The following is a 15,270-nucleotide window of genomic DNA, read 5'->3' on the forward strand; positions in this document are numbered from 1 at the left end:
GTCCGGCCGCACTCCCTCAGCGCTCACAACGTGACCCAGAAATTTGAGCTCTTCGTAACCGAAATGACACTTCTGGGGCTTCAGGGTAAGGTCTACCGAGCGGAGGGCTTCGAGGACAGCCCGCAGGCGCTGGAGATGTTGGTCAAACGTTTCCGAAAAAACTACGACGTCGTCCAAGTAAAGAAGACAGCTTTGCCACTTGAGGCCTGTGAGGACGGTGTCCATCATCCGTTGGAACGTAGCCGGGGCGGAGCACAAACCGAAAGGAAGCACTTTAAATTCATAGAGGCCATCTGGAGTCACAAAGGCGGTTTTTTCGCGGTCCCGTTCGTCTACTTCAATTTGCCAATAGCCGCTCTTTAAGTCAATGGATGAGAAGTACTTAGCGCGCCGTAATCTATCCAGCGAGTCGTCAATGCGCGGCAACGGGTAGACGTCCTTTTTGGTCACACTGTTCAGTTTGCGATAGTCGACACAAAACCGGAGAGTGCCGTCCTTCTTCTTAACAAGGACTACAGGTGAAGACCACGGGCTTTGGGAAGGTTGAACAACGCCATCGTCAAGCATTTCCTGAACCTGAGTTTGGATAACCGCCCGTTCTTTAGCAGAAACACGATAAGGCTGCTGTCGTATAGGGCGAGCGTCGTCATAGGTGATGATGCGGTGCTGCGTGATGGGTGTTTGACGAACCTTCGACGAGGAAGCGAAGCACGACTTGTATTCTTTCAGCAGCTGTTCCAAAGCCAGGCGTTGCTCCCGAGACAGGTGGCAGTTTATGTCGACGTTTTCAAGGGAAGGTTCGTCAGTGCCGGCTTCCGCGGACGCAAAACAAACGGGAATATCGGTAACAGGTTCGGCAGAAGCGATAGCCGTTCCTGCAAAAAGGTGCCGGTACTCATTAGAAAAATTAGTGACCAGGACCGCAGACCGGCCACCACGAAGCGTCAGTAGACTGCGAGCGGCGCAGATGCCTTGAGTAAGCAGGAGTGAACGGTTAGCCTCGGCGACTGCTTCTGCGTCATGCAAGTCGTTGCAAGTGACTTCAACCAAAACACTGCTCCGTGGCGGCAACGTGACACTGTCTGCAGAAACACGAAGGGCGGCACTGCGGGGGCAAGATTCGGCGAGGTGGGTCGCTTTACTGGTCGAAAAGGTGATGATTCGTCGGCGGAGGTCGATGACAGCACCATACTCCCGCAGAAAGTCAATGCCGATAATGAGATCGCGGGAGCAATTGCACAGAACTACACAACTGACGACGAACGTAGATCCCTGAATCTGAACGCGAGCCGTGCAAATACCCTTTGGAGTAACGAGATGACCACCGGCAGTACGGAGATTCACTACAGAACAAGGCGTAAGGACTTTTTTTAGAAGAGTCGCCAATTTATCACTGATAATTGAATAGTCGGCCCCGGTGTCCACTAATGCACTGACTCTGTGACCGTCGAGAAGAACAGGTATGTCCAAGGAAACGCAGCTGTCTTGGTCAGATGACGGTACTATCTGTTCACGGTCGGAGCGTAGCGGCGGCGGCGGGAGGTCTTCAGCGCAGCGACTCCCAGCGACCTCGCCCCCGAAGGTCGCTGGTCTCAGTTTTCCCGGCGAGGGCTTGGCGAGCGACCCTGTACTGCTCGCGGGGAGCTGTGCGGGTTCGGGGAAGAGCGCCGCGGAGAAGATGAGCGCGGCTGATGCGGCGCACGGGCTGAAAGTCGCTGTTCCGCGAGGAAGTCTTCAATGGCTGGAGGCCGGTGGCCAAACCGGGGTATGGGCGAATCGGCTCGAAAGCCCTGCAGACCGAGGCGTCGATAAGAGCAATTGCGGTAGAGATGGCCTGGTTCTCCGCACTGAAAGCAGAGTGGCCGGTTGTCAGGTGTGCGCCAGATATCGGCCTTCCGCAAGTGCACTCGGCGATCGTCGAAATACGGGACTGGTGGAACTGGGGACAGCGGTGCAGGAGGCGTTACTGGAATCGGCGGTGGCGGAGCTGCAGCCGGGCGTCTCGCAACTTCGGCATAGGTGGGGCGGCTGTAGTCTCCCGGCAGAGGTGGTGTTTCGACGGTAGGACCCCTGAACGCCTGTTGCACCTCCTCGCGAACAAGAGCGGAAATCGAACCAAGTGCAGACTGCGAAGGGCTGCAAAACTTGAGGACCTCTTCACGCACGATGGTGCGAATCAATTCGCGCAAATCGTCAGGGTGGCTCCCGGCGGTGGCAAACGATTCGGTGACTGCAGCAGCATGCACGGGCCGGTTGTAAGTCGCAGAACGTTGTTGAAGAACCTTTTCCATCGTCGCGGCCTCGGCAAGGAATGCAGCGACGGTCGATGGTGGGCTGCGCACGAGGCCTGCAAATAGCAGTTCTTTGACGCCGCGCATGAGTTAGCGCACCTTTTTCTCTTCGGGCATGGCCGGGTCAGCTCGCCGGAAGAGCCGAGTCATATCCTCCACGTACATGGCTACAGACTCATTCGGCATTTGAATGCGAGACTGCAAAGCCCGTTCAGCCCGTTCTCGGCGATCCGTGCTGGTGTAGGTCTCCAGTAGGCGTCGGCGGAACTCATGCCATGATGTTAGCGCATCTTCTCGGTTCTCGTACCACGTACGTGCCCCATCCTCCAGGCTAAAGAAAACGTTTCGAAGCTTGGCTGCGTCGTCCCACTGGTTGAACGAGGCCACGCGTTCAAACTCGACCAGCCAGTCTTCGACGTCTTCGAGCTGACTGCCATGGAATGGTTTGGGATTCTGCAAGGTATAGTAGGCTGCAGCTGGCATAACAGGTCGATGGGTGGGTGCTCTTGCAGACTCCAAAAGCCCGTGTTCGGGAGGTAGGCCTTGGTTTCTCCGGCTAGCACGGTGCACAGGGGTGTCCACCAGCGAAGGACTGGAGCCCAGGGTATGCGGAGGAGTATTAGACATATACAGGGATCTTGCCCAGCGCCTACACCAGACTGTAACGTACTTGCTGACGAAGGGGGTTTATTAGTAGGCACGAAAGGGAAGGCCAGGCAAGCTGGGGCAACAACAGCGACAGACTCCTTCTTCTTCTTCTTCTTCTTCACCATATGAAAATGGCACATACCCACGCGGGGGGATTGGCCAAGGTGCGGTGGTGAATGCCAAGGAGGTATGAGTGCGGGAAAAAAGCTAAGTAAAATAGTAGAATGTTTGAATTCATAAAATATGTATGATTGGTTGGTTGGTTGGCCTCAAGTAGAATGGCACATACCCACTACGGGGGAGTGGCCAAGACACAGGCGGTGAACTGTTTGAATGATTAAGAGTTTTAGAGGTAAAGGAGTATTAATAGGGTATAGGCTGACGGAATGGACGACGCAACGAAAGGGGACCTGTGACAGACTCCACACGGCGCGAGCCCTACTTCGTCGTCGTCGCCCTACTTCGTATGCGCCACCTGGCAATACTAGGTGGCAATATGCAGACCAAGTTAGCACGCTACTAAAGGTTACACCCAGGTATTTATAAGATTGAATAGACAATATTTCCGAGCCACATTTGACAGACTTGGGAGATTTGTAGTGTGGCCGTCGACGAAAGGTGAACAGCGACGTTTTACTGTTGTTTAAGGACATTAACCATTTGTCACATCAGGCTCCAGCATGTTTAAGGTCCTCTTTAAGTGTTGGAGAGTCAGAGCTGCTATGAATGGGATGGTAAAATACACGGCCGTCTGCAATAGGGGCATATTGGATGCGATGTATACTAAGGGGCTTTTAAGTAAGGTCCGCATAACAATATCTTCCCCTTCAACCGTGCTCTCCAGCGCTCTCTTCATAAAACATTTTTATAATGAAGACAAGACTGGAGTCGCGAAATGGACGCCACTGCTCACGACGCAGTAACTCGTCACCCTTTGTAATAATTTTTGTCTTCAATATCTCATATTGACCAGCCAGCCGACCTATGCAAATATTTAAACCCGTGTGACTCGGAGAAAATAAGCGAACATCTTCTATTACAATAACCTTCACACGGCCTCGCTGAATGCACTTACATCTAAAAAAAATATAAATGTGCTTTAACCATGAAAAGGCGTCACAGTGACTGCTGTCCAGAGACCCTGAATGCGAGTTCTTTGGTGCATGCGATTACCTTCAGGGTTCCTTAAGCGTGCTTCTGTTGCCGATATATCTTGAGGTTCGCAGTGATATGCACCATTCGTCGTCGCGAGGGTCGCATCTTTTCCACTGTCGTCATTTCTAGTAAGCACTGTTTTATATTGCCTGTCTTATATTACATCAAAGCGTATCCTGCGTTTTTGGGTTATGTCCAGCGATTATTAGCTACCTCTGCACTCGAATATCCAAAATGCTAACGCTGTGTGCTTCATTTGTATGCACGTTATACTTTTCCAGTTCCAAAGGTTCAAAGCGTCTAGACGCCCAAGTTACAGTTTCAAAGTTTCAGCGCTCTAGAGTTTGAGACTTCAAGAAGGACCAACTTTTAAAGCTTCTAAGTTTCAGCATCCAATCCTCGAACTTTCAAATCTTCATTTCACGCCACGTTGACAGCAAATGCGAGGTTTACAACGCCAGCAATTCTTTCTCCTTCCAAAAAAAAAACCAAATCCTGTGAAAAGCCTAGAATAGTACTTCAAGAAAAAACGTCGATGACTTCAGCATCCATTCCTGCAAGGTTAGGCACTCACATTTGTCAAGCTCACTAACTTGGACCATTAGACGCGTCTTCAAGCGTGACGAATCATCCGTCGATGTCTTGTGATCTGCCTATAGTTTTTACCTGCTGTGTACTGCTGCTTTTTTTTTGTCCTTGCTCGCAGCGGGTACTGAATCTTCGACGTAATTTGCCTCCACTACTAAGCAGGGTGTGTTGAATTTTTTTTTTTTCTAACGAAGTGTAGAGAGATGGAAACTCACTTTTTTTCGGGCAGATTGAGCAGCAATAGCAGGATGGTTCAACTAAATGACTTCTCACAAGTAACGCCCTGTACCATCGCATGAAATACTTCAATGCACACGGTGGCCAACATCAAACAAACTGCCTGATTAGACGTTATTCTAAATAAACAAAAGTAGTGTTGTGGAAAAATGGCCAGCTTCGTGACAAGTCTTGCTGTTTAAAATAATTAGATACGAAGTATTTGATTCAATCGCTGTCATATGGGTCGTCCTAAATGTACTCAGTTGACGCTAGCTGTCCCCGAAAGAAAGGCGTCTCACTCCAATTAAGTACAGGAGTTATCGAGACCTTCCACCGACACCAAGCTGTTTGCTCAATTGATCGCTCGTCCGACGCTGATATATTACTCTCAGGAAGAGTGGATCGCATTATATTGTCATTAGCCTCGTCTTCAGGCACCCTTGGCTCTCCAACAAAATAAAAAAAAGCGCGATTGAAAAGCTAGAAGCGGAGAGATTGAGCGATTGAGGCATCCGTCCGGAGAGCTCAACTGTGCTCACGAAGAGTTTACGAATACATTTCTTTATTCGCAGGTTCTTTATAACCACAGCTTGTGCTTTAGTAAAAGCTCATAGACATAAATAATACTGGCGTAAGCAGCGTACCAGTAACGGAGCAGCCAAGAGAAGATTTCTCTTTATGTGTTCAGCAGCGCATCCCTCCAGAGGTCTATAAAAAAAGTCTGCTCACAACTTTACGTGCTCTGGTATCATGAGCGTGTTGCTTGCGTATACAAATCGTTAAGTCATCATAGAAGGCGCTCAACAGTGTTCTTGGTCCGTGCGGGGTACAGTACTATGCTCCTTAACTGAAATTATTTCGGTATTGAGATGATAAAAAGAGAGTCCTTCCGCTCCCTGTTCAGTGTTATTCTGACCAAAGATCTTGGGCTTCGGATCGACGCTACACATGCATCGCACGCGGCCAAGGGCTTTGCGTGCTTTTTCCGAGAGAGAGCCGGGCCCTTAGAAGGAGCATGCGAGTGAGTAGGTGAGCGCATGGGGAGTGATTCAGTTCGTGAGCGTTTGAGTGAGTCGGTGGGTGAGTTGGGTGTGATTTGTATATCTTGATGCACCATCGATGCCTTCAAGACTTGTATGCCAGGCTTTTTACGGAAGCATTTACGACATAAATGCCGAGTCACTCACACTGACCCCTGTCCCCCCGACACCCAAATTCCCTTTCAACTCCAGCAAGTATACTAAGAAGCGCAGGTTGCTCGTAACCTGCTGTATTGATCACCGACGCGATGTAATCAACCCCGGAAATCGCATATACTTTCGAAATGACGCGCTCATTAAAGCCCAACGCGACACCCGGCCCAGCAACTTCCATAAGCTAACAAGGGGAGTAAGTCCACCACCAAAAGCCCTTTAAACGCAGAGAGTGATTACGTGCCTCTGCACCGTTTAATCAGCGAATGAAGCCTACGCTGAAGTGCTCGGACGCGCCGACGCGAGAAATACAGTGAAGTGATGTCACCGTGCAGTATACAATACGACCTTTTAAGAGCGCCGCCGGACACGGGCCCTCCACCGCTGCTCGCTTCACACGGCTCGCATGCGACGGTTGGACGCGCTGAGCGGGCGAGATAGCCGCGCGCGCGGAAGCGTGTCTATTTGTCATCACTGACCGCTGACGCGTGGCGCGCCTGCCGCGCGTCAAGATTGCCATCTTAAAAGCGGAATGCCCACACCAGACCCATTCTGCTGGCCCAAGTGCGACAGGCGTCCGCGGAGCTCCCATCGTAGGCTGAGAGATCGTCGCGCGGTCCGGTCCACTGCCCACACGGAAACGTTGAGCGGTGGCTCTCCCCTTTGTAGCGGGTTCGGGCCGATGTGTAAAGAGCGCGCGGACGCACGACCCATTCTCGGCGAGATATGGAAGCGCAGCCGCGTGTGCCGAAACAAAGGATACCAGTCATTCGCCGAATGCACGGTGGCGGAGGCCATCTCAAAAAATAGAATCGGTTCCGCTCTTCGGTACGTCATGAAACACGTTAAAGTGAGACTGATCGCGAGGTGCTGAGACTTCAGAGGAGTTATGAGTCGCAAGCTCTAGGATTGTATGTCAGAGGTGCAGTTTACCTGTGAAAGCCCAGCGGTGCAGCTTTTCCTTTGGGTATTAGGCGGTGTCTTGTGGGCACCGTCACCGTAGTGAGGTGTACTGCCTGTTGGAAGTGCACACTCAGAAAGGAGACAGTTACTCTTCTTTTCATTTCCTTTCAACCCATTTTTCTCTCGGTAGCCTTTTCAACCCTAAGCGGCGCACAAAAAAACGATGAAATAAAATGAGAACGACGATTTCCATGCACAGCGTGAGCGGGATCCAGTTTAATACGTAGTGTGCCACATAGCTCGTTCCTATACGCAAACGCTGGTAGTAATGCGGTGATGCCCGAGTGTTCTAAAGCATTGGTAAGCGATTCTGATCTGATTACTTCACCACCGTTTCTAATCCCACTTGGTGCCGTGTGTATAAGCTTTTAGTGCGGTAGCATACGGACGAGTAATGAAGGAGAAAACTGTCCGGCGCTGGCGCTGTCTGTGTGAACCCTCCATCAGCAAGATGGGGTTTAGGGCTATTTGTGTCTCTTCACCTGCTACCTGTCAACTGTCCCCCTGTCCCCCCGCCGCTGTTCCCCTCGCCACTAGTAGGAGAGAAGAGGGAGGTGGCAGACCATGAATGACGCTGCAAAAATGAAAATCACTCAGGAAACGACTCGGACAACAGCAGAGAGGCGTGCAAAACATACAACCTCCCGAAGAACTTTACGTGGAAAGAAAATGCTTACGGAATGCATCCCTTCTCATAATTTCTCGGAAAGAGTAACCCGGATCTACCAAGCCCTACCACTGGCTGTGTTTGAAACAGCTACCTGCCAGTGTAGTGGTGCACCGCTTAAGCGCTGCGCCACTGTGCCGGGTAATAATGGCACGCGGTCTCGCCGCAATCTATTAGCAGTTACAGTTTCAAACTAGTTCGGAACTATGTTATTAGATTTTTCAGTTCCATTAACCTCTGTCACAAGTTGATTGAGCACGTCGACATTTAAAAGAAGTTAAAAATGAGACAGACTTTATAGCTCAGGCCTATCACCTAGTGCTTAGTGTTTCGATTCTCAATTCTTGCAGAAGCGGAGCCACTCTTGCTATGTGCCGAATCACGAGTTGCGTAATTCCAGGTTGTCTTAAAAGAGCCCCTCTTGTGAAAGCTCAACGCTCACGCACGAGAGAATTTGCCAAGGTTATATGGACATTCAGAAGAACTCGACGTGAACTTTTCGTCATCTGGCACTTGCTCATGAAAAACCGAACAACCTTTAATTACTGGTAAACAGTCATCCTTTAACGATCAGCAGCAGCAGCGAAATGCAAGAGAACATTTATCTATCATACGCTAAGAGCCAAAACCAGCAAAACAATTGCAAAAGAGTTAAAAGAACTGCCGCGTTGTGATCACTACTGGTGAATCTTGCATACAGCAGTGAAGCTTGTGGATCCGGTTTTTTGATGAGCGGGCTAGTACATCAATGCATCTGGAGACGTCGAACGGTTAGAGAAGCAATCAGCCCTTACCACACATTCGTGCAGTTTCGGTGGAGGTTACAGCAAAATGGGCGTTTCTGCAGAATGATTACCGTAAGAGTCAGGTTTCTTTTATGGATATTTAAGGTTCGAAAGCGATGAAGGCTACGAGGGACGATGTAGGGAAGGACTCCGGAAATTTCGACCACCTGGCGATCCTTAACGTGCACTAACATACCGCAGTGCGCGGACCTCTAGAATTTTGCCTCCATCAAAATTCGACCGCCACGGCAGGGATCCAGCCTGCGTCTTTCGGGACAGCAGCCGAGCGGCATAACCCTTGAGCCACTGCGGCGGCAACGTAATTCTCAGGATGGACTGCGATGTGTTGCCCGCCGCTGCTGCTGTTTGCAAATATCCTGCTATGTTTCTTATCTACATCATTTCCAGATTTTAATACTTCGTGACTTTTAATGTCACGCGGCAATTAGCAAACATTTGTTCCCGGACACTAGCCACTAAGGGATGAGACAAGGAGGTATAAAAGAAGATCTTGTTTTACAAGCTTGATGAAGAGCGCTAACTGAAGACAATAACCAGTTCTGGATTTAGCCGCAAGAGAAAGAAAACGCGTACAAGAGCACCGGCTTTTCGCGTGCCACGAGCAAAAGAAGAAGAAGCTGCCACGAAGACGCCCACCATCACAGCCTCCTCCTGCAGCCACCTCTGCGCCTCAGGGAAATGGCGCAAACTCCGATGACGAGCGGCTATCCCGAGATGGCACCCACGGATACCGAGTCAGCCGCCAGCCTGACTCTGGAGGAAGGCGACGAAGAACGGTGCCGCTCGCCGTCCGTCGGGAGCCAAGAGCTGGATCTGGGGCTCGCCGGTCCCCTCCTGGAGCCTCTCGCACTGCAGCACATAAGCTATGCCATCAACAGCTTCGCCCATCGGCTGCTGCGGTACCTTCCTCGCCAACAGAACCTTTCCTTCTCTCCCAGCCATGTGTACTGGCTGCTGGTAAGCCTCTGCTTCGGCTGCAATGGCTCCACCAAGGAGCAGCTCGAAGAAGTGCTACGCTTCAGCGAGCTCCCGATGCCAGCCGATCGAATCCAGGGCTTCTTCAAGAACCTCATACGCATGCTGCGCACCGGCGGAAAGCACCAGCGACTGCAGTTCATCAGCGCCCTGTTCGTGACCTCTATCGACTCTGTCCACGAAGGATACAGCAAGACGATCCGCGAGAACTTCAACGTGGCGATCCGCACACTCCAGGCCGACCCGAAGCCCGAGCGCACGAGAAGCGAGGTCAACCGCTGGTTCGAGATAACGTCCCGGGGCTACGTGCCTAGCGTCATGGGCGACAACCTGCCCAGGGGCAACGCAGCCGGAGCGTCGTCGTGTCATCTGATCGCGAGCGCGGCGTACGCCGAGCACACGTGGGGCTCGCGCTTCGACCACCATAAGACCATCCTGGCCAACTTCTACAATAACGGCACCGACCCATGCAAGACGCACATGGTGCGTTCCATCTCATACTACCGATACTGCACGTCCAAGGCTCTCTCGGCGCGGTGCCTGGTCGTCCCGAGCGTGGGTCGCAACTGGCACATGCTCCTCTTGCTGCCCACCGACCGACGCGGAGTTCACGCCGTCGAGTACCGCCTGGACGCGGAGGCATTTCAGCAGGCTGTCAGCAGCTGCCGCGAGGCTCTCGTCGAGCTTAGCATGCCCAACATCGAGCTCGAGAGCTCCGTCTGTCTGAGCGAAGTGCTCAAAAGAGCTGGACTCGCCGATATTTTCGACTCGGAGAAGGTGGACATCGGTGGCCTCTTCAAGGAAGCCCGTACGCCTGTGACCGAGTTCGTGCATAAGGTCAAACTCAAGGTCAGCAAGGCGGGTCAACAGAGGGAGCACCATGGCGTCACGGTGCTCACCGAAGCGGGTGACTTTCCGAGCTCACCCATAGAGTTCCACGTTAACCACCCGTTTGTGTTTGTGCTTTACGACCCTGCCAAAAACGCGACCCTTTTCGTGGGTAGGGTTGTCGAGTTGATTTGGTAAACGGGACATGATAGCGCACGTGGACAAGGGTGTAAAATGTACGCCTCTGGTGATTCTACGGCAGGACTGCTTAGCTGTAGTAAGACGGTTCTAGATGGGGCTCGTACGCAGTGTTTTCTCCTTTCAGACGGGGCTAAATCTTACACTTCCCTGAGAATTAGCAGTTTATCAATAGATATGTGCTAGAAGCTTTATTTTTGCACCAGCTGGCAACCGATATTTAAAATAACGATACAGGAAAATGCCGTTCTTGTAGCACAGTTCTATTCTGCTACGATTAGAACCTACATATAAGAATGCGCCTGCAGAGCAGGAAAGATATTGCACAAATACTAGGAGGCTCATGAGAGCGATATGCAACAAAAAACGAGCGATACTTAACTTTTTTTTTATTAGTGTTGCTGACGCGTCAGATTTATTGCGGGTACCATATAAAGGTGTCACATTAAATCGCTCTGTCTCACCACGGTCCTTTCGTTATTCTGGCCCAGTTTGGCGTCCTTTCTTCCGCCTTCGGCCAGTTGGACTACCTTTGAGTCTCCGGATCAGACTTGAGGGAAAACCTCCCATTTTTCAAACGACTATTTTTTTCCCCCCTCTAGGAGGACAAGAGGGTATTCCCAAACAATATGAGATCCGCTTTGTCGTTAGAGCATGCACTCATTCGAATATTGTCCCGGATATTAAAGACTACACACAACCGGTTTGGGATTGTATGAGCTTGGAGTCTCCGCCAAGAGGTGGCCTGATTCTTTGTCAATGATTTATCAGCCAGGGGTACTTAGCTCTATTGAGTCTCTAAGGTTGTGTGATCTCTCTGTAACGAACAAGACGATCCCTTTCTGTGAAGCCATTGGTAAGCCCACTGGCTCGGAAAGCGAGACCTCCAGCCAGTTCGTGAGCTGCTTCATTTCCAGCCAGGGATGCGTGTGCAGGTGTACAGACTATGGGAACTTTCCGGTCGTCCTTTGCGGTACACAGGACTGTGTTCCTTCTAAGAGAGAAAAAAAAAATCTGAGAGCGTTACGGAACAGCAAAACGGTGAAAAAGGCGCGACATTCTGCAAGCCACATCCTTCAAAACTGTGCACCTGAGCCGGCCAAGCGTCCTGCATTAGCGTAAGTGTTTACTCCAATTTCTTCACCTTATGGAATTTTTAAGGATACACACCTCACATTCTTGCGAGACAGTTATTTAGGGAGCAACCAACGCAGATGATGATGAAATAACTTTATTGGCACCCGTCAAGGAATCAGAGGGCGAAAAAGACGAGTCTTGACCGCCGTCATCTTCCTCCCCTTTCAGCAGGCTGGGATCCCTTGGGATTCAGCGGTGTCCAGGGCCAGACGGATGACTTCTTTTTGTTCTTCTTCTTTCTGGCTGACCATTAAAGCCTCCCAAGACTCTATATTCCTGTCTGGTTTGTTGTGGCTAGGGCATGTCCACACCATGTGGATCATGTCTGCTATTTCATTACAATGTTTACACCTGGGGTCTTGGATCGCCGGATGCCATCTGCTTAGTGCGAGTGGGTTCGGAAAAACTCCCGCCTGTAACTTTCTCCATATGACCTCTTCCTTTTTGCTGAGGCCCTTGCATGCTCCAGGTAATGTCTGTCTTCCTAATCTGTAATGGCTAAGAATATCTTGGTACGTGTTCAGCTCCTCGCTCGTCTGAAGGGGCTCTCTGCTCGACGAGACCGCATTGCGGTCCCGGTGTGTAAGTCCTCGGGCCAATGCGTGTGCTGTCTCGTTTCCCCGGAGGCCCTCGTGGGCAGGAGTCCAAACAAGGTTAATTAGTTCTGCCGGTGTCGGGCCGGCATTCAGAATTTTGACTGCTTCGACAGATACCCTGCCTGCGTTGTAGTTGCGGATAGCCGATTTGGAATCTGTTATAATCACCCTGACATTCCGTTGAGTTAAAGCCAGCGCAATGGCTACCTCCTCAGCCGCTGTTGCATCTCTCTGTTGGGTGCTGCAGCACGAGACTCGGTCTCCGCCCTCCCTGGTCGCTAGGGCTACGAAACCCGTTCTGCCTTCATATTCCGCCGCGTACGTGTAAACCACGTCCTGTCTATTGGCTAATTTTTTCTGCAGAGCTTTCGCTCTGTCCTTACGCCTACCCTCATGGTGTACCGGATCCATATTCCTTGGGAGTGGTGGGATTCTGATTTTGTTCCTTATGTCTGTTGGGATATTCTCCGTGTGTTTGAGCCGAGGTTCGAAGCCTAGCTTTTCTAGTATTTTTAGCCCCGAATGGCTGCGTAGGAGTCGTTGTTGTTGCGCTACTCTGGTAGCCTCAATGAGCTCGTCTAGTGTGTTCTAAATCCCCATGTTCAGAATTTTCTGGGTGGATGTGTACGGGGGGAGGCCCAGAGCGGTTTTGACGCCTTTCCTAATTAGGATTTCAATCTTGTTTTTTTCTGCTTTTGGTTTCCTTTAGGGCCTAAGTTATGATAGCGGTTTCCCATTTCTGCCCCGTGCAATAGTGCATTTTTCTTCAGAGGTTGGGGTTTTAAAATTCCAGATTTCAAACTCTTCAGTATCATAATAACGTAATGTGTTCCGCTTCAGCTGGGCATTTCATATCTGCTGAGGGGGATGCCACTACGGTACTAAAATAAGTATCTTGTAATAGTTTGCTGACTCCTATGAATAATAAAATAAGGTGATGATTTGCAAATTTTTGTGTCATTTTGTCCCACTTTCACCTGCCTTAGCCTCTGTTTGGGCGCAAAGCTAAGAGATTTAGCAGGTTCCGCAGCTCCCCAGACACTGTCGGCATTACAACAAAGCTCTCACTAAATATCTCTTGACAGGAGCCACACTTCGTGACAATGTTTGTTTGTTTTTTTTTCGAGTCATTCGCTTGTCTCTGGAATGGCCGGCGCATTCTTCAAACCAGCAGAAGCGACAAACAGCTCCTGCAATGTACTAGTCTTGACATGAGGGATACTAGCGGTCAACGGTAGTGGAGCAAAAAATTAGAACTGCCACAAAATGCGGCTTACCATTCAGAACACCTTTTCAGAATGTGTTCCGAGACCGGTGACTGCAGTCATCTGAAATCACCGTTACTCTGTTATCTTGCCCTTAGACTATCATGACTGGTCGGATTCTGCGCATATCTGGGACGTAGTGTTCTTGCATGAGCCGATGTTTCAACATATACCGGGTGAACACTTTATCTTAATTGTTTATTTTCTTTAGGAACATTAAGAGATATGACGGTGCAGTCTGTTCGGATGCACTGAACAGTAAGGCCGAAATTAGTTTTATTTCATTTCATTTATTGGTTTTGTTTGGCCAGTACAGAGACTGCAAACAAGGGAGAGCAAGCTAAAGGCGCCTAGTAGCGCCTGACAGAGGCCTGCCCTCCCCATGTAAAAAAAAACAAAACAAAGTGGCACTTGGCAATGGTACAAAGTTTCCATAAGTAACAGAAACTAGAAAAGCAGCGGATATATTGACAACGAAACAGAGATCAAGCATGCATAGAGCTAAGCACAACAAACTAAGATCAAAACATAACAAAGACAAAAACTGATTAGGTAGAAACACACCACAACTAGCTATAACAAAAATATTCATGAACAGTTTTCCTAAACCTGACCTCGGACATATTTTGTAGCGACAATTCTGTTAAATATGGATAGGTGTTTAATGTATGAGGAATTATGTGAGTTAGTTTTTGGAACCCATAGTTTGTACGGGATTTTGATGCATGGTATTGAGGGTGCCTAAGACTGTATGCTGTTTGGGCAATTAAATATGTGCTCTCGAAAGTCTGCCAGTTTCCTTTCATAAGGTTTCTGATATAAACAGCAAGCTTCTTGTGGTAAGCCGCCGTGATGGTTAGCAGTCTATGGTTGAGGAAGGAAGGACCTGTGCTCTCACTGTAATGTAAATTATCAATCGCTCGTACAGCTCTTTTTTGTAAAGTAAGTACTTTCACAAGATTGGTTGAGGTAGTCGTTCCCCAGATCAACAAACAATATTGTACATGCGAAAAGACTACAGAGAAATAAATTTGTAGTTTGAATTTTCGAGGCAGTATTGTGCGAAATTTATTTAGGATACCAACAGAGCGAGCCATTTTAGTGCAAACGTAGTTTACATGATCTGTCCAGAGTAAATGTTCTTCAAAAATGACTCCAAGGAACATTGTAGAGCTGACACGAGTTATAGGAGCTTGTTCGAAGTGAATTTGGAAGTTGTTCGGAACTTCCTTATTTTTGGCTCTAAACAGTATGTACTTTGTTTTCCTGACATTAAGTTCTAACCTATTTGATTTTAACCAAACGGACAATTGGGATAACCAACTATTGGAGGCTGCTTGCAAAATATTACTATCTTGCCCTGAAAAAAATACGTTAGTATCGTCTGCATAGATTATAATGTTGTCTGCTGGACGAAGGTTGACGATATCATTAATATATAATAAGAACAACGTTGGTCCTAGAACGGAGCCCTGTGGCACACCAGACACAATCTGACCGATCCCAGATGAAATACCGTTAATGATAGTTGTTTGAGATCGGTTGTCAAGGTAGCTAGCAAATAAGGTTAAAGGAACGCCGCGTATTCCATAACACTGCATTTTTTCAAGCAATATCTTATGGTTGACCGAGTCAAACGCTTTCCTCATATCAAGGAATATGCCAACTGTTAGCAGTTTATTTTCTATGTTTTCAATTAGCTTTTCTTTGATTTCCAGTAAGGCGGCCTCAGTTGTTTTGT

At 49.3% G+C, this 15,270-nt stretch overlaps 1 protein-coding gene across 1 annotated transcript; it reads left to right on the forward strand.

Annotated features, from left to right (window-relative positions):
* Positions 1-9,208: 9,208 nt before the first annotated feature.
* On the forward strand, positions 9,209-10,531 carry LOC149342497 (iripin-1-like). Its single transcript, XM_089542173.1, has one exon. The coding sequence runs from the start codon at positions 9,209-9,211 to the stop codon at positions 10,529-10,531; it is 1,323 nt and encodes a 440-aa protein (XP_089398299.1).
* The last annotated feature ends 4,739 nt before the right edge of the window (positions 10,532-15,270 follow it).

This window comes from Amblyomma mixtum, chromosome 5 (assembly GCF_055824585.1).
Source record: "Amblyomma mixtum isolate Tamu chromosome 5, ASM5582458v1, whole genome shotgun sequence".
Classification (NCBI taxonomy): Eukaryota; Metazoa; Arthropoda; class Arachnida; order Ixodida; family Ixodidae; genus Amblyomma; species Amblyomma mixtum.